Genomic DNA, 24,204 nt, shown 5'->3' on the forward strand with positions numbered 1-24,204 from the left:
TCACCATGGCTATTCAATTTTCTTTTCTGCTATACTACATTGACCTAGTCTACATCCCCTGCCACTTTTCAGGATTTTTTTTCACAGGAGGCTGTTCAGATTTGAAAAGCTTCACTTACGGTTGTTTACAGTGTTTGAGCGATCACAAAGGAAGAAAGTTTCTCACTAGCAACTGCACCTTCTTTGATGTGCGATGTCTTTATGTATATTTATAACCCACTTACTCTTTCCTTTGGCCTTAGTTCCATGTTAAAACTTTGTTTTCTGAGCTTGGGAGGAACTGTGGGTGCTTTTTGAGCTGTTTTACTCTGTAAGTATAAAGACAAAGGTGAATGAGGCATAAATGCATCCCTGCAGGAGGTGGTAAGACCAAGAAGAATCAGGTTCAAAAGTCTAGATATGCACCATAGAAAAGACCTGCATATGTACGACCATCCTTTCTGGACTTGCAGTTACCAGTCAGCAACCCTCCTTTAAATCTGGACACCTTTCGATTGTCCCCGGTGATTATTCACTGTATCTTTTAATATAACACAAGATAGGCTTCCATACTTTTTATTGTTTGGCATGTTACTAATATATTTAGCTCTGTTTTGATTTTCCTGTAGTTTGCAAGAAGAAAAAAGGTTTCTGGAGACTGAATATGAAAGAATTCCAAAACAAAAGGTAAGTATGAAACATGAGGAAAAACATGATTTCTGTTCTGTCACCTAACATAAAAACATCAATTAAAATGTTTTTGCAGCATGTAGCTCTAGACCTTTTTAAATTTGGAACACTTAGAAAAATCAAGAAGTAGATTTTGTAGGAGAGGCTGTATTACATCATTCAAGTTTGATAACTAGGGCAAGCAGTGAATAACTGATTCAGAAAAGATCTGGATTTTCTTAACTTTACTCAAAAACATTTACTGTATTCAGCAAATGGATACTGCATTTAAAGATAGTTGCAGGTTCTTGAGTCTGGAATGTGTGCATGGAAAATACATTTGCAGTCATAAATCCTGATAGATATGTGTGGTTTTGTTGGAAATAATATTCTGCTGGTTATTGACAAAAGAAAAACACAGCTGGCAAGAAATTGTTTCATATATGTTGTAAAAAATGTTATCATAATTCAGCATTAATTATTCTGTACTATCACAAGCTGGCAAAATGTAAAAGGGTAAATAAAGATTACTGGATCTTTTACTTCATTTTTTAAAGGATGCAGATAAGAAAATGAAACAGTTGAAAGAAAATTGTGATGAGCTCTGCAAAGAAGTAATCCAAAGGAAAGCAGAAATTACTGCACTAAAGGAAGGTGTTTCATCCAAGCAAAAGCTGATGCTAATAGACAAGAAAGAAGTGGAAAATATTCTGGAGAAGCAGGCTAATTTAAAAGTAACACAAAATTCATTGTGTGTGTGTATATCTGTGTGTGTGTGCATGTATGTGTATATGGATACATGCATTTGTCCAGGGACACGGTGAATCTTCTGCATGTTGTTTGTCATTCCAGATTCATTAGATGGCATTACATTATATATTACATCATTTTTCAATAAGCATGGGACACGCTGCTGTGCCATAGCCATTATTACTCCTTCAGGAAATAATAATACTCATGGTTTTGATTTAAAAAGTTGTTTCTATAGTAACATGTGTGCTATGTTGTATTATTATAGGCCACTCTAACATAGGCTTAGATCCAGGTTAATACAGAGAATTAAAAAACAGTAAATGTAACATAATCAGATATATTAATAATATTCAAGGATAATTTTTATCTTGCAGATGTAATGAAATAGTAAATATCATAATGTTTAGTTTCAAAATTAGCAGCTACAGTTCCCTGGGACAAGCTCAAGTAATTAAAAAATATGTTTCTTACCCATTTTCACAGTGGTTCTAGGTGAATGTTACTTCTATGAAATCTCACCAGATTTTGAGGTTATCAATCTAAACTTTCTGTTTTGTCACTAGGATGAGCTTGTTAAGCTCCTTGGTGTTCCAGCACAACTTGGAAAAGAAACTGAGAAGATTAATTGGAAAAAAATGTATGGTTTTAATAAATAATTATATATACATAGATAGGTATATATGACTTCTTTTAATCCATTTGTTACAGAGATGGTTGAGTACAGTTGTTGATTAAAGTCAGGATCAACATTTTTAAAAGCCTCTATAATCCACTTAAAATCCAGGCACTGTACTGAAAAACATAGTATATGCCGTGAAACGTTTTAAATTTAAGTACAACAAAGAAAAATGTAGAACAAAGTTGGATCAAACAAACATTGCTTAATCATCTTACTGTGCTTGTTACTATATATCAGATCTACCGAGTAGATTTTTAATGGAAAATAATTTACCATGTAATCTAGCAATTAGGCTTTACTACCCTTTCCAGTCCTGAGTGACTGCATATCTCTCTTGGCCTCCGTGAAACTGGTGGCTTTCACAGCCAACAGTCTGGCCTGAGCTCGATAATCTAAATAATCATCCTCCCTTGATACTTCTGTACCTGTTTTTTAGTGAGAGCAGCTTTGCTGTGAGCTGCTGGTGTGAATTCTGGTCTCTAATATTTCAACATGAGAAATGTAGGCAGCAGCCAGCCTTTTCTTTCTCTGTCTCATGTAGCTGGGTCTTTTCTCCCCTGAAGCACAACATGTGCTGCTCTCTATATGTGTAAAGTCTAATTAGCACTGGGCAATTTCAGCCAGGTCACTCACAGATCCAAGTGCCTTCCAGATGAACAACGGGTTTTGTGCCCTATTTGGGCACAGGGTTACACTGAAGTTTTTGTGTCTCCTGGTTGCAGTCCCTATTTGTAACACAGAAATTGTTTGACTATGGTAAATTTCTCCATTTTAAAACCTGTGTAAAGGTTTTCTTCTACAGTTTCTTCAATACTCTGCTTAATGCAATTCTGCTATCATAAATATAAGAAGTATTTCCTATAGTGTTACAGAGAAGCAATTTTAAAAACCTAGTGCGTTATGTAGAACGTTATCAATGAAGCATTTAAATGAGTCTTTCTACTTGTATTGCATCACAGAATGAACTAACTAGAGTTTCCAGCCTTTGGAAAAATATTGAGAAGTGTCACACCCATGCACCTAGTAATTTTGACAGAAATCATTTTTTTTAAAGTCTTTTTAATACTACCATGGTGCTAAGCTCCCTGTTAGTCCCATGGCCATCTTCAATTTTATTGCTGAACTGTATTGGCATTTTTAGATTTTCTCTGTATGTAGTCAGCTTTCAAACATAGAATGTAGACAGCTGTGGTGTTGAAATGATTTTGTGTGTCCATGAAAACTGCCAATTTACATTTTACCATTTAAATACACAGTGGAAATGTTAACCCTTACAGTTTTGTTAACATTTATCCACAGAGAAGCAGAGAAGACGACAGAAGCCCTTAATGATGAAATAGAGGAGCTGAATGGTACCCTGAAAGCCATTGAAAAAAGGAATGAGGAGATTTTGCAAGCAAGAGAAGATGTAGTAAAGGAACTGGATGGGAAACAGATTTTGCTAGAAAGCAAAGAACGAGAGTGCAGTGCTTTGACAAAATTCCTAGAAATTAGCAGAGAGAAGGAATCAGCAATCCTGTCAGAGAGGTCAGAGTACTAGACATAAGCCATGTAGTGTGCATGAACAATTCTCTGTTCTTAAATATTTATGTTTTTCTGCTGTATTGATTACATTTTCAACTTCTGTGCTGCAACCAGTGCAGACTAGAAATTATCAGGCTTGGTTCTGACTTCGGAAATGTTTATATAAACTACTGGAATCTAGGATCCGGCTTGAAGAAGAACATCAAAATCATTGGAGTTTGATAAAATCCTGGGAGCAAAGCTGGATTTTGCTCTGAAAGGGAAATCTTCTAGAGGGTTTTTATCCCCAGTGAAAATATATTTTTTTTCTGTGTAATGCACAGAAATCAAACTAGAGCAACAAAATAAGTCACTATTTTCATTTTCAAATAAAGATCATAGATTTCTGCACCCATGTACTCCATAATTTCAGTGGGGAATGGTAACTCATCCCTTTAATATTCTCTTGAATTATGAGCTGATATATACTTGGTAAAATAAAATGAACTGTTAGGTTGATTGCAAACTTCAAATTATTCCTCCTTTGCAGAGCAAGACACGTAGTTGTAATCACGGCCACGTGCTCAGCAACAATGCTTTTGCCTTTAAAGTTTTTTATTAAAGGATAGTGGCACTTTAAACTGAAGTGTTGGAGTGAAGCAAACATACAAATATTCCCTCATACTAAAACAACCATATTTTCTTCTTATAAGTAATAGTTTCTCTGGAATTTTAAGCATATTTAGAATGGACTATGAGATGCCATTTACATCATTAGGAATACTGTAATTGATTAAAGTTATAAAAATGCTTTTTTTTAGGTAATTAGTGTCGATAGTTTATAGGTTTATCTTGCTGCTCACCCATAATGATGCAGTACTCAAAATCCATTAAAGTGATCATGTCTGTTTGTATGCATGTTGCGGTCAAGTTACCTGTTTCTAAAATTCTGTGTCTATCTATATAGAGAAGCTCTGGAAGATAATTTAAATAAGTGTGTCATGGAGAAAAAATGGCAACAGGATATTCTTATTCAGAAGCAAACACAGAAAGACAGAGAACTGAGGAATTTAAAGAAGATAGAGTTACAACTGAATATGATTTATGATTCCTTGGAACAAGATAAGTCACAACATAAACAACTCAAATTAGAGGTCTGTATGAATACATTGATCGTAAGGATTCTAAATTTTCTTATAAGAAATCTCCCTATGAAATCTTTTGACTGGTCCTAAAAGGGGAAAGGGGAGAAGACTGTTTTATGTCTTATGCACATAAAAGTGTCAAGAATGTTGTTTCAACTAACAAAGAAACCTCTAGGTGCTATGGCTGTAATAAAAACGCAGGGTGTTTCAAAAAGATGGACCCAATTTCAAAGCAGTGATTTCAAAGTGGGTCCATCTTTATGAAACGCCCTGTATCAGGATATATTTCAACTATTCTAAAGAAATGTTTTCAGGTGGGAGCATCCTCTCAAGGAGAACTGGGAGGCTCTATGGGCACTGTGCTGTCATGTCTTCCTTTAAACCACTGCTTGAGTGTGTCATTTATGAGTGAAATAATAGAGAGACTTGCCCATTGGCATAAAAGAAATTTGTATCAGAAAAATACAGCCAAATACTCCCTCACTCCCAGATGATGAAAAGATATATACTTTTAAAATTTGAGGGTTGTTTTTATATTACTGTAAATATAATGTATATAACATTATTCTAGATGAAAGGAAACTAAAACTATATAAAGTTTGGTATTAAATAATCTTAAATAATTCCTTATATTCTCTCTGTTTTCTCTCAAATTTCACCCATTCCTCTTTTCTGTTTTATTTGTGCTTTCTCATATGCTGATTTTAAAGGACAGTCTCATTCTGCTTGTCTATTCAAAGCATTTCCTTTCTTTTATCTTTCCAATTATTTCTTTAAATTTTACTTTGTCTATAACTTTTTCATATTCTCATCCTCTTATTACTGGTTCTTCCATTCTCTCTTTCTTAAGCTTTTCCCTTATATGGGCTCCTTGCTTAGTCTAAATTATATATCAGTCTCATAAAATCAATCTTATTTAGTCAGGTGACTATTTTTCCACAGGCCTTGACACGGTGTCCTTGAAATTTTTCTTGGTCCTTCTAACCAGTTCAGGGCAGAAAAAAAGTCTTATTTACATCACTGTAATTTTTTAAAATAACTATATGATACTCACATACTTTGCTACTTAAACAACTCTAAACATTACCCAATAATATTGAATATTATTAAATAACACAGTTTTTCTTCTATCTCCCCTGAAATTCCTCTTGAATTCACATGTGTATTAATTATCTAGTAATACAAGCCCACTTGGGAGGAGTGAGTAAAGCTCTATAACTGCACAAAAAATTTTAGATTGAATTTCCTGAAATACTGATTAAAGGGCTGACTTGGATCTTAAAGCTCACACTGTTTCTGCTCGGTATCAGCTAAGAGAATCCAGGAAATGATATTTTTTCCTGTGTTCCTATTGAAGAAATAGTCCTCATTCAAAAACATGCAGTGCTAAAATCAAATGCCGCAACTCAGCGACAGCTCTGGTTAGAGTTCACTGCCTCGGGTCAGATCCAAACCCAAACCAACCCCTTTATACTGTGTGAAAGGACAAGAGACCCGTAATGAGACCCTTAAAGGTTAAGTGGTGTTGCAGAGGATTCTCTGAGTGCGAGCACGAGGCTCTAGTACAGGCGTGTGTGTGTCTGGCAGGTCGCAGCATCGTGGGCATTACAGAAGGGAAGGGAAGCTGCAGGGTGCTACCCTAATGCAACCAGGTCATGACAATATAGTTGTTTTAACCCGTCTTCCCCATGCTATGTGGTTTTGCTTTTTCCTTTCTTGGGTCATTTAGAAGAGCAGATGTGCAACCAGCCGTGCTGTGCAGCATGTCAGGTCAGATGCAGTACTGGAGTATGGACGGCTTGAGTGGCAAGCGTGACTCTGCTTGCCTTTTGCTCTCTGGAGACTATTTTAATTTGCAAGACTTAGGAGCTTGCCTAGGAAAAGTTAAATATTCTGACTAAAGGTCTTTTAACTACTTAAAAAGTCAGATTTATATTTATTCAGTGTGATTCCAAGTGAAAAAAATCACAATAATTTATCGCTATTATAAAAATGATTGCAGAAGCTGCATCAGTGTGCTTCTCCAAATTTCTCTAACTTTAAATCACGTGCTAAGTGCACAATGACTGGTTTGTAGAATAAGGAAATTACAGGAACGCTTCCTTCAAATGTGTTTTTCTTCTTAATAAGTTGTGAAAGGTCAGCTATTGCTAAACGCTGACATTCTGTGTGAAAGAGAACTGGCCGCTCTGGCTATCGGCAGCCCGGAGCAGAACTGCCGTTGCTCTCCATGCGTGTCTTCTCTTCAGTCAGGACAACGCAGAGACAGCCAAAAGTGCCTAAGTTTAGTCATGGCTTATGTGAACAAAGATCCTTAATGGATTAAAGATGTTTATGTGAGCTTTCTACTTTTAGACTCCAGAACTTGATGGCATTTTTAGAATCCCGTCTTGAAAATGTGGAAATCCCCACTTACAGCCCCTGCACAGCAGAAGGGGTAACTGATACATGCTCCACAAAAGACCGTGTTTGTCTCTTCCACAAGAGTGAAAGCAGCTTGCTTAGGATAGGCTTTATTGACCTTTTAGCAAATCTAAACCAAACCAAGTCTGCCTCAGAGCTGGCAGCTGAAACCAAAGTAACTCCCAAGGCTGCCCTTTACTGTGCCTCGTTTCCCTTTCCCTTAATGCAAATAAACAACATCTGATTTTATAATATTATCACAGAAGTGATAACCATGAGTGCAACCCATCTCATTATCTGTATTGAGGTATAGTGGTTTGAACTCTAACATCTGGTTGAGATCTGAGAAAGATACCATGGGGTCGCGTGTATCATCTTTGAATGGCTTCCAGATGTCTTGTTCGGTGTCGTTCTTTTCGCACCTTATGAAATACAGATTTGCAATTGCGGACACGCAACATATGCCTGCATAGTTAGCCTGCTGTATTTATTTCTTACTTACTTACAACCGCAAAGAATTTTTAAGTGAAGTTGATCACTGTGAGGCCAATACAACCTTTTGCCTTATGAGTTATATTGCACAAATAATTGTGGTGGGATTGTTCAGCTATATTTTAATGAGAAAGTAGTTTCTAATGTGTCTTCCTTCACACACTTCATTTTAAAATCTGACTGAATAAACAAATTTTCCTATAATGTACAAGAAATAATAATACATAACTACTCGTGTTGTTAGTTTTGACTTTCTAAGAGCCTAGGCAGGAAAAATCTTGTGTTAATAAGTAAAAGCAAAACCAGTAGTATTAAATCTACTCATGTCAAATAATGACCTTATTAAAATCAGTGGTAGATCAATTTTTTTCCTTCAGCAAGGTCAGAATTTCACTCAGAAAATCCTCTGTAAGTTTAGAAGGTGCTATTTGTGATTATTTTTTAAATGATGGTTTAGTTGCTGAAACCTTATAACCCTTATAAATTCAGTAGTTAAACTGGGCTTCGTGAAGTTTAATATTTATAGTTAAATTATTAAAATAGAATTTGAGAAACTTGGGTATGCTGCTGAGAAACTTCCTCAACAAAGAACTCTTGGACTTGCTGTTGTAACAAGACAGAAAATTCATTTTTTAATGTGCGCAACTACTTCAAATAGGTTATCTACGTTTACATTTTTCACATCTTTTGTTTGAATCACTTGGTGCGCTTCATTTATTTTTGTAGGCAGAAGCCATCCCTAAAAGTAATGGAGTATTATTAGAAAGACGACGAGAACTGAAGAAGGAAATAGAAATGATCAAGAGAAATTTAGCCGAGCAGGTGCTGAGTTTTGTTTTCTCACACTTTTTCACTGTAGCAGTTGGGTTTCAATTATGAGAATAAAGGGGCTGTTTGAACAAAAAATGATGGGAGTTTCTAGTTGCAGCTTTCTGGTGAAAAAACATGCACTAGTATTTGTTCAATTTTAAAACCCACTTGTTTGTCATTTTTAAACACCATTTTTCAGTGTTACTGGTCACATACTGGAAGGCAGAAAACAAATCTGCTTTCTAGGTTAAGCCTTTCTGAATATCATTAACTACATTTCAGCTAGAAATATGATGGGTATAAATATCCTTTGGATATGGCACAGAGTCTTGTTGAAACAAGGGCAGTTCAGCATTTGTACATTATAATTTTTCATCTTAATGGTTTTGTCATTTGTGGACGTCTGTCTATAGGCAGCACAGCCATATATAGTGTGGAAATACAGATGTCTACATTCTTATTAGTAGCAGCAGCAGTAGCATTAATAGTAGTAGTATTTGCCACTATATAAATGACTTTGTAAGAAGCAATATATTTCAGAGATACCTTCTTCTTAAGATCATACCTCCTTTTTACCCTTATATCCATTTTCTTTTTGTACTGCCTTTGAATTTGTTACTGTTATCAGGTAGGATACAGCTTGTCTTTGAATACATACCCATTTGGTATCTACATGTAAATTTTTGTGTATGGGCTAAGTATCTAATGTGCCACGACAGTCAATTACAATCTAGTCATGTAGTAAGTGGCATGTAGGAAGTAATCGATTCACCTCCTAATAAAGACGTTATCCTGTCCTGAGTGGAGCAAGTAGTTCTTTAAAGTTCATTGACTGTATTGACTGAATCCCCAACAACTCTAAGCATCTTGATACTTTGCTCTGTTTTATACATCTAAATTTGGTCTCTGGATATGAAAGCTCGACGTCTTCCATTGTGTAGTATGGCCATGTCAGGACCTGGCAGTAAACCTATTTTAAAATGATATGGCCATAAGGAACCATTCTGTCCAATGGACAATAGTTGGAGGACATCCTAGGTTGAGGAACAGAAATACTTCTAGGTGATAAAATACTTGAGTGTGTTATATAGGGATTATGCATGGTGTCTCAGCTGGTATTTTAAATTTTATTTAGTTTAATCCATGTAGTCTGTATATTTATGTTTACTTTGCAGAAAAACCCAAAGTATTTCCAACTTTGAGTTTGCCAACACTGATGCATCAATGCATAAGAAATTGAATTTAATTTTATTTAGGAAATGATATCAGATATGGATGCCCGCACATTGGAAAAATGTATTGCTGAAGAAGGCCGGCTTGCCAAAGAGCAGGAAAAATGCAGAGATGAGCTATCCAGACTTGCACATCTGACTTTGCTCAGAGTTGAAGAGAAGGAAAGGAAATGTAGGGAGGTTCAGAAAGCCCAGGTAAAAAATTATCTCATATCATTTGAAGAGTCTTCTAAGGCAAAAGCAAGTATATGGAGAATTTAAATTGCTAGCGAGGAGGGCCTTATGGATTGTCATTTCCCACTTTACTTTGAAGTTCCATCACAACAGAGGAAGCTCACAATACTGTGTTGTTTTACTGGCAATTTATGGTGCAGTGCAATACTATATTAAAATGCCACAATTGAAATAAGGTATTTGAAAGGACATTTTCTTTCAAGCATATGGCATAAAGAGGCAGAAAAGCAGATAGACAGCCTCAGCTGACAGTCTCAGTACAAATATGTGTTTAATTTTACAAACGCATGTACATCAAAACAATACTGCTACTCATTCCAAGGAGAGGCAGCATTTTTTATCTTCCTGACACATTTCCAGGCGTAAATTGTTATATGAATGTGAAGAAAGATGGAAGGAAAGCTTTTCTTACAGTCACAGAAACTAGGACTGATTGGGTTTGCTGCCTCCACTTTGCTGGCATTATAATACCATACACGTGCTGTGATGTTCCACAGTTTATGCTGACTACCAGGTTTGTATGTGGGAATGAACTATTTATACTTCCACAATGGATGTCTGTATTCAAATAAATTAGATCAGCCACCCCTCCAACCCTTTGGGCATCTTTGTCTATAAAAATAAAGTAAATAAACATGTCAGGCTTTGCACCTTCAGTAAAAATCAGTCCATAAACAGATGAAACACTGAAAGAATACAAAGTAATGGACACACACACAGATTCGCAGCCCAACATCCACCACCTTTTTTAATACCAGTTTTCTTCTCATACCCGAGGGAAGTGAGAAAAGGTCTGTCCAGTGGAGGTTAATGACACAGGCTACTAAAGACTGAACACAACTGAAATCAAAAGGTCCAGAGACGTAACAAAATGTAAATGTACCATCTACCCAATCATCAGTGATTGCTTAAAAGTTTTATTTGAAAAGGTACCATTTCAATGATACGTATGCCAAATAATTACATAGGCTGATCAATAGAAACAGTAGAACTCCAGATACAGAGGACCAAGCATTTTAAGATGCAGCATCAAATTATCTACATTAATTACAGCCATTGTAAGTGTAATATACATAAAAACCTATTCTTTAATGTTGTTACAATAAAAGCTTTTCATTATAATTAGAATAAGTATTTCAGAATAATCTCACCCCACTGTCTTCCTCATCTAAGACGAATAGCTGTTCTGAGCCATTTATTTGAAGATATTTCTTTGATATATCTAAAGTTCTAACTGAATTCTATTTACATTGCAGGTACAACTCCAAAATCTTATTAAAGAAATAAAAAGAAAGGATCTTGAAATAAGACAGTGTAAAAAGAGGAAAAGAAAAATCCAAAGAGAGTAAGAAAATAATAATGAGCTAAAAAGTGTCTTTTAAAGCCATTTTTATCCAATGTATGCATAAAAATATAATAATTATTTCTTTCACACTTGTCATTTCTTCAGAGTCCAAGGATTTTCTAAAATGCATGATGTTATCCAAAGTGAAAAGAATAAATGTACAAATTTGGTGAACGCTGCTCAGCAGAAAATAAGTGAAATTAAAAACCAGACCAAATTGCTAGGAAATGAAATAGCAAACTTGAGGAATATTATTATGACCAAGGAAAGGTGAGTTTTAAGTAAACTGAGGGTCACAATTTAACAATGTAAGATTAGAAAGAATCTCAAGAGATAATCTAATTCAACTTCACCTATGTCTGTATCACTCTTGATAAGCTCTTACCCTGATTTTGAAAATCTGATTCAAAGACATATAGCGACACCCTTGCATACAATTTCTTGTCACCCTAACCCTTCACAGTTACATTGAGGATCACTGCATGACATGAAGCACTTTTCAAGTCTGGCTACTCCCATGTTCCTGTCCTTTGAAAGGGATAAATTGTCATTGAATTTCCTCTGTATCACAGTTGTTGAGCCTCTGGCATCTGAATTATCGTGATGCTTCATTCAATACAAATAACACTCTTGTACTCATACTTGCTTATCCTTAGACAAAAAGAGGTCCAATACATATGTGATTCCGCAATAGACTGGTGCATGGTACTATTAAATGAGTCACTAGCTTGTAATGCAGCTAATTATTAAATTAGAACAAACTGGGTTTCTTGGTTCAAACTCAAACTGAAGATTATTGGGTATCATTTATTTCAGATCAAACAAAACATGGTTTCAATTTCCAGGCAATCCTAGTCAAAATGAAAGGTTACAGTCACAACAAAGGGGATGAGATGGACAGTGGGTGCATGTGACTCTATTTTTTCCTAGACCATTGTTTAGTGGTGGTGTCTTTTTACCATCTTTTTGTCGTCCTAGTGCTGATACTCTGCAATACAGACAGAATAATGATGTCTCTGAAAAGCTGACGATGTAGAAAACTAGTGAATAGTTAACTGTGTATGCAAGACAGCACAGCCAAAACTCAGCAGTTTAAAAATAAATTTATTTTTTCCCAAAACTTTTGCTTTTTTTTTTTTTTGTGCCAAAATATTCTACAACCAGGCCAAAAAAATGCATTAGGACACATTTACTGAAAGTATTTTGTGAACCTCCAGGTAGCTTGATTTCAAAGTCATGCTGGAGGCAGCTAGCAAAGAAGTGATCCAAATGTTTTATCAAGATGCATAAGCTGATGTTTTGTGCTAAAATTTTTGAGGCCTTCCCTATTGATTGCTGCTGAAAGAAGTGAGGGTCAGGGCAAGGCTAAAACAGCTACATATTGTCTAGATAGCAGAAATACCTAATTATTGTAGATGACCCTACTCCTGTAAAGATCCAACAGGGATTTTGACCTCTGCAAACCTAGACTTGAAACTAGCAAGAGGTACTGAATTATCAGTAATTCTCTTGCCTATGGAAAATATTTTTAATCCCAGTAATAGCCTTTAGTATCATAGTATCACTGATTTAAGTGCAACCTATACAGTTTGGAGGACAGATAGAATGTCAGTCCAAATAAGAGAAAGGCTTTTCAGACAATATTTAATGACATATTGCATTTCTGCAACAAGCATGCTTGCAGTCTGAAACTGGCTTCACAGAAGTTTAATTCAATTCAGCAATACCCTGTGGAACTGGAAAGGGTTAAACGCACAGGGAAGATGAAGCAGAGAGAAGCTCCCTGCGTTGTACAGAGCAATCCAGCAATGTGACGATGGAGCCCACGAGGGGAGGCAGGATATTTCATCCGTATTCTGCATTTTAACAGGAGACCATGCTGCTCCTTTCACACCTCTTCTTTATGTTGATGTGAATATCTCCCCAGTGTAGATAAAGTAGTGATACTTGATCATGAAGTGATAGTTACTGCAACCAAATGCAGTAATTCTGAGTTCCATGTCGTGAGCAAATAAATGATCCGTGCGGCAACAAGAATCTGGATTTTAAGTGAGGGACCATCATCTAGTGGCCAGCAAGGTTGCTGGAAATGACGAGTTCTGTTCTTCATTTTTATGGGTCTATGATGTGATTATGTCACTAAGCTTTCAGTGTCATTTTCTTTTCTCATCTGTCAAGCAGGGAAACATAATTTTCTTTATTCTGTGAGTGTTATGTTACATGGTTTTACAAACAATGAACTTGGAGACCTTTAAATCACAAGCACACGTTATTTAAACATCTCTTTTTAAAGAGAAGGGCAGGATTTCTACACATCAAGAATTTACATCACAGTTTATGCTTCTGCTCTTGCACTTTATTTCTTAGAGCCCCTTGGGCTACCCAGTGGAGAAGAAAAGAGCTCTAGTGCTGTTCTCCATTTATAGCATTTTTCTTGGGCCATAATCCAGTTTTCTTCAAGCTGGAAAGAGCTTGCAGAGAGAAGCTGTTCTTGCAATGCTTCTGGGAAACAGAGTGACACAGAGGATCCTTTGTGTATTCGAGAAATTAGTTTAAGCTCTGCTTTTAATTGTTGAAACTGCTTTCAAAATTGAAAGGACTAAAAACTTGCCTACTTTTCTGTTATGTTAAAGAAAATTGCAGAAACAACATCTGAAGAATAAAAATAATGTAGCAATTACAGACAGTCTCAAAAATGATTGTCGCAAAATTGCACAAAGCATGCATGAGATGGAAGAAAAGAAAAAGCAACAGTCTCTGGATCTCGAGAGGCTCAACAATATGGTCACCCGCATTGAGGAGGAAATGGAGCAGCTACGCAAGAAATATGAAAGAGCTGTTCAGGAACAAAGTGAGAGGTATACATGTAAATTTGACATAATCTGGTGTTTAATTTTGACATTCACGAATCATCAATATTTTCCGATTTATGGGCACTTTAAATTAGCAATACTAAAAGATTGGCTCACTACAATGTTTCACTGAACAGTCTGCTTCACTGGTGAAGATGTTCGTTCTTCAAAACTATTCTTAAAAAGTAGGTTGGACTGGCCATTGAATGCCTTGAGAGCTTGTAGCCTCCTGCTCCATTTGTGCTTTGTGTGCTAGTAAGGTATAAAAATGCAGAAGACGTAAAGCTCCCTGATCATGCTGGAGAGCAGTCAGGCAGAAAGGGACCTGGGGTACTAATTGACAGGAAGCTCAACATGAGCCAACGGTGTGCCCAGGTGGCCAAGAAGGCCAACGTTATCCTGTCCTGTATTAAAAATAGTGTGGTCAGCAGGACAAGAGAAGTGATCTTTCCCCTGTACTCTGCATTGGTGAAGCCACACCTGGAGTATTGTGTTCAGTTCTGGGCCCCTCAGTCCAGGAAAGAGATTGAAGTGCTGGAGCGGGTCCAGAGAAGAGCAACAAGACTGGTGAAGGGACTTGAACACAAGACCTATGGGGAGAGGCTGAGGGAGCTGGGCTTGTTCAGTCTGGAGAAGAGGAGGCTTAGAGGTGAGCTCATCACTCTCTAGAACTACCTGAAGGGAAGTTCTAGCCAGGTGGGGATTGGTCTCTTCTCCCAGGCAGTCAGCAATAGGACAAGGGGACATGGGCTTAAACGCTGCCAGGGAAAATTTAGACTGGATATTAGAAAGAAATTCTTTGCAGAGAGTGTGGTCAGGCATTGGAATGGCTGCCCAGGGAAGTGGTGGACTCACCGTCCCTGGAGGTTTTTAAACTGAGATTGGACATGGCACTTAGTGCCATGATCTGGTCAATGGACTGGAGTTGGACCAAGGGTTGGACTTGATGATCTCTGAGGTCTTTTCCAAGCCAGTCAATTCTGTGATTCTGTGATTCATTCTTAAATGAATGCTGTGGAAAGCCAGGAGAGCTTTCAATATTATATGAGATATTAGATCAACCTTTGTAATTGCTTGTTCTCAGATTTTTACATTGTAATTATTTTCTTACCTATTTAAAATATTGTCATGATATTAAAATAAAATTTGTGAAACCTTTGTACATATTCCCAAATTATTACCACCTTTCAAAGCAGACAGTTATGTTCTTGAACGGAAGACACTGAATATCAGTTGAGTTTTTTTAAATTTAACCTTCTCCTTGTGGGCTTATTGCAGTGGCCTTCTGCTCAGAGACCGAGAAGAAGAGCTGTGCATTTTATATGAAAAAATAAACATGCAAGAAATGTTGTGTAGAAATGGAGATATTGAGATACAAGTTCTGGATGAAAAGATCAGATTTCTGAAGCTGAAGGTAGCCGAGAAAAAGAGACAGATTAAATTGTGGCTCAAAGTGCTCCCAATGAAGAAGGACCTGGATGCACATGTGGTGGTACTTCAGATACAGGTTGGTGGGAAAACAAGCCCTTTTTTGCTTGTATTAGTCTGTATTTTAGAACTTCAGTAATACACCTGTCTAGCAAAGGACTGATGCACGTTTGTAACTTCAGAAACATGAATTTCTACAGCTTTGTGTAACTGGCTGGTACACTTTGTCATGCACATGCCAAAGGCTTCCTGGGTATGGAATCCCAGCTCAGCCTCCCCATGGCCTGGAATGTCAGTCTGACTAAGCTGGAGAATGGGAGTCATGGGGAAAAAATGGGAATGTAGATAAAATTTGTTAAAACGGTATTGATGGGGGTAGGTGGATGGGTGGGAGATATACTTCACTCTTCAAATTTCTAAAATAATAACTCAATTCACACTTGACCCTGAGCCTACTCTGGAAACTCTGCTGCCTACAATGAGATAATCCACATATATTTTCTTCTACACAAAAACAGTGTAAGTTTTAGTTCTAGTTACACCATGACATTAAACAGCTAACAAACTGCAGTGTTCATCATTGTTTGGGACATTCTTTCCTTGCTTTCTGAAATGGCTCATTTACTTCTGACCTTATCTCCAGATGGTAATTTTTTCCATACATACTATGTTAGTGTCTGCACAAAATCATAAGTTAGGGTGTACCATTGCCATTTGCAATTGCATCGATGGGAGCTCTGACTCACTGACAACTAGTGCTTGCACTTTTCTGTTACTTCTGATCTTTGAAAAATACTGTATGCTTTGCTAAAAGAATAAAAATGTTATACAAGACCTTATGCAAATTGTACCCCGAAGAACTTTCCAGTGCCATTACAGATATAAATGATGAACAGAGGGTGTATGAAAAAATATGACAGACTGAAAAAAAAAGGAATTTTCAGGTAAGATTTAGAATGAGATTGAGAGTCACTGAGTCAAACACAGTAATAAAATGCAGATGATTTATGTGAACTGACACAGTCAATCATGAAACTTAGATGTTTCTGTTCTGCATTCCTAAAACTGTCTTCTTTGTGCTGATGGTTCATGTGAAGCCTAAAGTCACCATTAAAGGAGGGTATTGCTACAGATGCTTTAAATCTTATTGCAGTATTGACACAAAATTAAAAAGTAGGAAAATACAGAGCAGTGCAATATCACATGTGGAGTAGTCTTAATAAATGTTCCCAAGGCAGAGATTTTCCAGTAAAAAATGGCAAATAAACAGTTATCAGCCTTTAAAATGTAACTAGATACTGTGGTTACCAAATATTACGTAGTTCAAACTGGGCCTAACCCATGCATCTCCTTATGCTCAACCATTCCAGCATTAATACCCTTCCTCCCATGGCCAGTAGCCACTATTTCTAGTGAGAAACAGTTTCTAATTGTTTGGCTTTTTCTCTATGATTTAAATAAAAGCCATAAGCCTGAGTCTGAATCCTGGTGTTGGCTGCCGAATTCAGAAGCTGATTCCTGTACCGATTACAGATTTGGTCCCATGTTGGAATCTGACTCAGCACCTGTTCAGTTATGATGTGCCAAGGATCTTGCGATAATGATCATTTGCACAAGGCTTTGACTTGATGTGGTGAATACAGATCTCAGTCACTTGTGTTGTCTGACACCACGCTGAAATCTGAGGAGGTGGTAACGGGAGCTCCCTTTCAGCTACCATTGCTCTGTCTTTCAGTGTAGGTAATTATACACATCCAAAGGCAGGACGGGTGCACTACAGGACTACGAAACCCTGATTTCTATCAGAGGCCCTTCGACCTCCTGTAATGGAGACTCTAAATCTCATTTCTAAGTCTCCTTTTAGTTTTCATTCCTTCATTCTGTTGTGACCTCGTGTAGGAGCCTGCACACCTGACCTTAACTTTGTGTTAGGAGCCCGCAGAAGAAATTATTCACATACGTGAACCAGAGCTCTTTATTAATGGAAAGAGTTGGGTGTCTTTGCCTCCAGAGGGAGATGCTGATAACACTACTTAGGGAGCACAATATTCCTCTTGGAATTTTCAGGGGACCTACCTCTCTCCATCACCTAGATAGGAAACTTTCAATCACATCAGAAGGATGCTTCAAAGGCTCCTACATTTAAAATCTAGTTTAGACCCTTTGAATTAGGCAGGCTCAATCCTGTACTGGTACCTCTTACAATTTTATTCTTCCTTTTATTCCTACCCTTCCTGTCTCCCTAGGTCTTGGGTATTTTTCAGACTTGTTCATCTTATTCCTATCTGTTCTGTTTTATTCCTCTCCTGCTTTCTGCAACCTATCAGTTACCCCAGAACTTTTTTTCCTTTTTCACCCTTCGCAGGTGAATTAAACTTTCTAGTATTGAGTGCTGAATGATTTTCCAACAACAGATATCCATCATGGGTAAAACTTGAAATAGATAGAACTCTAAAAGGAAAACAAGATCCAGTCTCACAAAATAGAAAAAGTTTTAGTCCAATCCCCAACATTCTATGATTCTGGGATTCCGTGTGATTTGTTGTTTGTTTGCATTGACTGAGATCTTTTGGCTTTTGTAGAGACACCGTTTGAATCTAAGTCTCACATGTTCTCAATGGATGCTTTAATCATCACTAAATTAGCTGTTTCTGAGATGGGATATCTATTTCTGTTAGACATATACCTCTTGGAAGAACAGATGGATGAATAAGTCCGTTGTATTCAATAGGCTGCAGGAACTGACCCCATATCTTGGTGGCCATCGCAGCCTTTGGGAAGGGGAAAATCACAGAAAGAACAGAAATGCCATCTGTGTGCCCTGTACTCCCTTTATCTGACACAAAAAATACCTGGTGCGATCCTAAGGCGGCTTTCCCTGGGCATAAAACTATGTAACTTTTAATTGGGATTGCACATCAAGGGACTGTTCCCGCTGACTGAAATGACCCGTGAAAACTAATCTGCCTTCCTGCGTCGCTGAGAAATACTTGGCATTAATCATTAATTAGTCCAACACTTAGACCTGCTGAGCTGTCAAGACACTGCAGATGAGCTTAACCTCATTTTACTTATGCAGTACTCACCTTCTATTTTCATCAAGACCCCGTTTCCTTAGCTTGTTTATGAAAATGTCGTATGAAACAATATTGAAGCCATGTAAAAATTAAGATCTGTGATACCTACTGTTTGTCATCCACACACCTCTTAAATTATCATAGCAAGAAAATGGTCTGGTTTGGCATTACTCAACACACCTGTTGGCTGTTATCTCAACCATTCTTCTAGCACCAACAGAAAAAGCTTAATAATTTCTTCCAGATTCATTCTTCAGAAACTGAAGATAGTCCCATAGTTCCTTTTCCCCCCCATCTTTAAGAATAATTATAATAGTCACCCTTTTCTAGTGGTCTGTGTACCTCACCTACCTTCCCTGACATTTCCATTCAGACCAGTCCCTTTATCTCGGTATGTGTTCCCTCTCATCTCTTCATTCTTCAATAATTCCTCCTGACTATTACAATCAAGTGTAGAAAAGCCTCTCTTGCAGAGCCTTTTCCTATCCCTTGTATCACACCCACTCCAAGAAAGAACTTTTTTTGGTTTTAAGACTAGAATCTCTTGAAACTCAGATAAAGTCTTGTCCAAGGAAAACACTACACATGAGGGGAAAATCAAGAAAAATGCCTATCATCACATGGTTGAGCAGACACAGAACAGTGCGGTTATTTATAAATGTGCTTTGTTGTCCATTTTTTTGGATTAGCCTGCTTCTAATCATTCTCAATTCTTATTGCATTTAAAGTAAGCCTAGTATTTAAGATCAACATGGATTTTTTTTTTTTTTTCTGTTTTGGGCAATGGTTTTGCTGCTTTAGTCCTCCTTCTCTAAATTATCTTTCAAAATCTTGCTTGGTGAGCTGTCCCTAATCTCATTAAGGTACCTCTGCCTCCAACGAGGCATTTGCAGCTGAGCCAGTGGTTGAGAAATTTGGCTCAGACAGCAAACACCCCTGGAAGCAGAAAGCATATCTGCATCCTGTTGTTTGTCCTGGTCCTGCTCTTACGTTCTTCCGCTCTGTGTATTATTGGCCTTGAGTTTTAGTTTATAACTGAAATAAATCTTTCAGTACCCAGTTTTGCACTGAATGGTGTTCACTTTAAACTGAATCATGATTTGACAAGGAAATCGCTCATTACAATTATTTAAGGTTTTTACTTTGCCTGCTCTCAAAATGTGAAAGAAAGAGATGCGTGACCATGTTTTTACCAGAAAAGTAAGTGTTTAGGACAAGTGTTCTGGTAATGCTCTGTAATCACTTGAGAAGATCTGTTAGTTTTGCTTTTTCCAGTTAAACGTGACTAGTTAACTTCCAGTGAACAAATCCCATCCCCATAGTAACATCTAAGCATTTACTTTGTCTTTTTGCTGACTGCTCATGACTTTAAGAGCCGGTGACCACTTATTTCCTTAATAATATCACCTGCAATTGATGGTTAGCATTTGGAGCAACTTACTTCAGTTGTGTTATGTTAGAGCTAAGAGATCAAGGCTGGAGTGACAATGCGCTGACAGATGGTCAGGTGCGTATCAAAGCACAAAGCCCCACCACTGTCAGTCTTGCAAGTCCAAACATGAAGAAACGGTCCCTGTCACTCCATCTGCCAGTAGCGCTGCAGAGCATGGATGTCCATCCAGCGTGTTCTGGGAAGTTCTATGGGAAGTTCTCACATCGGAAAGGTCAGGGAACACCTGCCTCTCTGGGTCCCTGGAGTGCCACATCGCTCAGTGTCACCACTGAGTCACTTCAGGACACATGCCTGGGAGCTTTAACATGGAAAACCTGGATGCCTATAGGGATGGGACCTCCAGTGCTAGCCAGCAGGGCAGCAGGACTTTCAGATTTAACTTGCAACCGAACTGTCAGGCACCTGTATCCTTCCCACATCCCTGAGCGGACCCTGTGGGTCAAACAGAAGACTGTAGGGTATAAAGGAAGAACCCCCACCTCAAACAGTTGGCGTAGAGGACAAGACATAGCCTGAGGACAAAGCAGCAGGTGGGACTCAGTTTCTGGCAGACAGCAGGGTTTGCTTCCATTCTGCAACTGTCACACCTTCCAGTCCAGGGCTCTCGTCATGACACTTGGCAACTCAGAGAAAAAGCCTCTTCTGTGGGGCTGAATTATTTATACACAATTTTAGGCTGTTGTGTTGCACATGGAAAAGGAACGAAGGGAAGGAGTGTTCAAGACATTTAAACCATTAAGATGAAGCTGATTTACATTTGTGCATTATAGGAAAGACCTTGGACACAATCCAGTGTTTCTCAAATTCCCATTCATTAGCAACAGGACAGGACAATGACGCACTTGACCTCTGGTTTCGCAGGGGAACATTCCCCAGTGTCTGAGCAGTACTGTTTTGCTTAGTCCTACGCTGCCTGGGCATCCCAAACCTCTCCCAGCAAGGCTGGGTCTTGCTTCCAAGCCCAGGTGTTGGCAGTGCAGCCTCCACCAGTACACCCAGGACGCTTTAGTGCGGTTCTCCTGGTGCAAACTGGGGACACTGAGACCTTCCATCCCTGGTCATTTAGTAGTAGCGGAGCTTTTGGCTTTTCATCTGAAAAAATAACTGTTGTGGCTTTTTTTCTCCTAGTATTCCCAGTGCAAGGACAGGATCAAACAGATGGAGGCAACCTTTACTGACCCCATGAACGAGACTAGAAAGCGAGATTTGGGAGGGACAGACCTGTCTCCACCTGAGCTGCTAAAAAAGATTGAGCAGGTAACATCACTTTTCATGTCACCAGCTCTCAAGTCGATTGACAATATTTAGCAAAAGAAAATAGTATCTTTTATTTTTAAAATAAACCAGCTAATAGGAGCTCCAGTTCAGCATCTGCTTTCCAGGAAAACTGGATGCGGGACATTTTGACTCCTTCCAGCAGAGGCTGGAGAACAGGAGCAGAACATGTGCTCTGTGTGGTGCCCCTGGCTCCGCAGCATCCTTTGCTAGCTGGTCCTGTCACATCATTCGCACCGCACTGCAGACCCTCCTGCTTCACTATGGGAAGGCACAGAAAAGGCACCCGAGGAAAATAAATGCAGAGTAATAAACTGCTAATAAATGAAGTTGTCACTCTCGTGCAAGTGGCCCTCAGCTGTCCCATCACACTGCACAGGCTGTGAGTGGGGGCAGACCCACCGCCCTCTAACTAAAGCTGCATATGTGACATGGGATTAAACATCCTCCTCAGGCTTTGGCTTTTCTGCTTTGGAGCCAAGCCCAACAGGGAGTCCCAGGACAGACAGACCTTGGTGGAAGTGACTGCCAGGGGAGGCTGTAAAATGCAGTGAAACTCAAGGTCCAAGTTCAGGGCATATGTATTGCCTATGGGGGAAGGGTAAAGGAATGGAATGAGCAACCATGGTATTTTCTTGTGTATGTTGTCAGTTTCATTTGTAGGGGCACAAAACTCCCCGCATTGTATTTAGTGCTCAAGGGAGATTCTCACAGGGCTGTGAAAGTATTAAAGTGCTGGCGACCTCGGAGCAGCACACACCTCAGTCCTCCTTTTGCAATCCAGTTTGTAATGATTTACCATGAACAATTCGCAGTAGCTGCTTGAATTAGTTGAGGTTTTTGCTTTACTTTCACCTGTTCCTGGACAGGAGAGAATCTCCACAGAGTCAAGCAGGGTCTACGTTTCTCCCCAGCCCACACAGCAAATAGTCACAGTTCTTGGAGTCGTGAGATAGGCTTATATGTTTGCTTTCAATTTCCTTGTGTTTTTATACTGCTTTTAGTTGCACTGTACATTTTTGTTTTAGCAGCAGGAAAGAAAAGGTATTTAAAGCAAGAGCTGAAACCTTCTCATTATGACCTGACTCAAGGAGCCAGAAGATTAAAAAAAGACAAAATCAAAACAAAACTAGAAAAAAACCCATTGCTTTTAAGAAAAATCACAGCAAGGCAGTAATAAAGCTGGTATAATCCTTTGCCACCCAAAAGGGCCTGGTCTGGTATGAAAGAACTGTACAACTGACAGCAACTTGGGCTTGATACTTGGCAGAGAGAGTGAAAAACTTAAGAAAACTGATGGTGAAGTGCTTATTTATGGCTGTTCACCAGTACTATTTCAGCAGCTCTCAAAGCCATCGCAGCAACACGTTGCGTTGCACTTTCCCCTGCCGTTTACTTACACCCTGTGTTCTCCTTCTTGCTGCAGCTGGAGGTGGAGCTGGTGCAGAAGGAGGAGAAGTTGCTGGAGATCGATCTTCTCTACGAGCAGGTTTCCCAGCTGACAGACAGAATCCATGCCATGGCAAAGAGCGGGAAGCAGGACATGCTGCTGTTGGCTCAAACGGTAAGGAGGGCATCGCCCGCCCTGCTTGCTGCCTGCACAACATGAACTCATATCTGGGCAAGGGGTAAGATGACTCACTTGTAAATTGCAAAACTAGTAGCTGGAAATATTGATAGGCAAGTCATATGTTAGTCTCCAGAAATTATAGACGTTTGGTAATAACAGTAATAGCGACACAGCAAGAGCATTAGGTGAGCATACTTTCTTTTTTGAAAGAAAGTTGCATCATGAGTAGTACCTTTCACCAAAACACAGGATTAGTTATTTCTCAGGTTGAGCACTTAGAAATTTAGGACAACCCTTCTTTTGCATGTGTTTGCCCTTTCACAACAAACATGTCACGGAGAAAAAGAAATAGGGAAAAGCCAGGTAAGTTCTATATCCCTCCAACAAAGACAAACTCTGTATCTGGCCCAAAGATTCTTTGTTATTTAGGTAGGTAGAACGACACAGGTAATAAAGACTTTCAGTACAGTTACTTTTATATAATTATAGCTATTTCCTTTTAACTACCAGTAATATTATTTGGGGAAGAGCAAAAATCCTCTCACCCCCCACCTCCTTAATGAAAAAGCCCCAAATAGAGCAGAGCTGAACAAAAGACAGGAAAAAATGCAAAGTAATTAATGTAAAACAAGGCCAGGGTTGATTTTTTCTTAGGTGTTAGGTTTGGCACTCTGAAAGGCTTAAGGCAAAACACATCTTTATAGTAAATCTTTAATTTTCCGCAGACAGAAATAACATGGCTATTATTGGGGTTTGTGAAATCATGGCTGTGGGCTAATAAACTACTGTAAAATGGCAGCATGTCAAGTTACATTTGATTGCTCTGACACTCCCAGTTCTCTGTCACTTTAAAAAAAGAGTATTTGAGTGTTGTCAGGTTTTTTGTTTAAATAATCTCCACTCAAATGCAGGGATTCCTGTCCCTTTCCTCTTCTGATCACCCCCCCAGGACAACTTCACAACCCACAGTCCTGCATTCACATTATCACTCAATTCTCTTGTAAGGATCAGGCTTATTACACCTTTATTACACAGTTAATTGTGCACCAGGTCAATGAGAATTGGGATACAGGCCTTCAAGGGCAGTAGGAGTCTTGCTATTCAGCTGAAAAAGGTGGGAAGTAATTACAAACTTGCTTTTCTATATCTTGGATTGTAGTTAATGTGACTTCCTATGCCACCAGTTTCTGTGGATCCAAATGTACCCAGAAACATGTCCCGTTTCATTACACTTTCCAGTATGGAACTATTTATTAGAACAGAGCCAAGCTGGCCTTGTTATCATGTACCTAAGACTTAGGTAAG

General features: G+C 38.5%; 1 protein-coding gene across 2 annotated transcripts in view; it reads left to right on the plus strand.

The window, feature by feature from the left end:
* The window catches only part of CCDC146 (coiled-coil domain containing 146), an 81,084-nt gene that overhangs the window by 55,221 nt on the left and 1,659 nt on the right, over positions 1 to 24,204 (plus strand). For both annotated transcript variants that reach the window (XM_071803456.1, XM_071803455.1), the window contains exons 5-17: positions 609 to 666; positions 1,206 to 1,382; positions 1,965 to 2,038; positions 3,380 to 3,607; positions 4,551 to 4,737; positions 8,350 to 8,445; positions 9,690 to 9,860; positions 11,156 to 11,244; positions 11,350 to 11,514; positions 13,878 to 14,102; positions 15,375 to 15,603; positions 21,183 to 21,311; positions 22,756 to 22,893. In XM_071803456.1, coding sequence (XP_071659557.1) covers positions 609 to 666; positions 1,206 to 1,382; positions 1,965 to 2,038; positions 3,380 to 3,607; positions 4,551 to 4,737; positions 8,350 to 8,445; positions 9,690 to 9,860; positions 11,156 to 11,244; positions 11,350 to 11,514; positions 13,878 to 14,102; positions 15,375 to 15,603; positions 21,183 to 21,311; positions 22,756 to 22,893 — 1,966 coding nt within the window. The remainder of the gene's footprint in view (positions 1 to 608; positions 667 to 1,205; positions 1,383 to 1,964; positions 2,039 to 3,379; positions 3,608 to 4,550; positions 4,738 to 8,349; positions 8,446 to 9,689; positions 9,861 to 11,155; positions 11,245 to 11,349; positions 11,515 to 13,877; positions 14,103 to 15,374; positions 15,604 to 21,182; positions 21,312 to 22,755; positions 22,894 to 24,204) is intronic.

This window comes from Patagioenas fasciata, chromosome 1 (genome assembly GCF_037038585.1).
Source record: "Patagioenas fasciata isolate bPatFas1 chromosome 1, bPatFas1.hap1, whole genome shotgun sequence".
In the NCBI taxonomy this organism is placed as follows: domain Eukaryota; kingdom Metazoa; phylum Chordata; class Aves; order Columbiformes; family Columbidae; genus Patagioenas; species Patagioenas fasciata.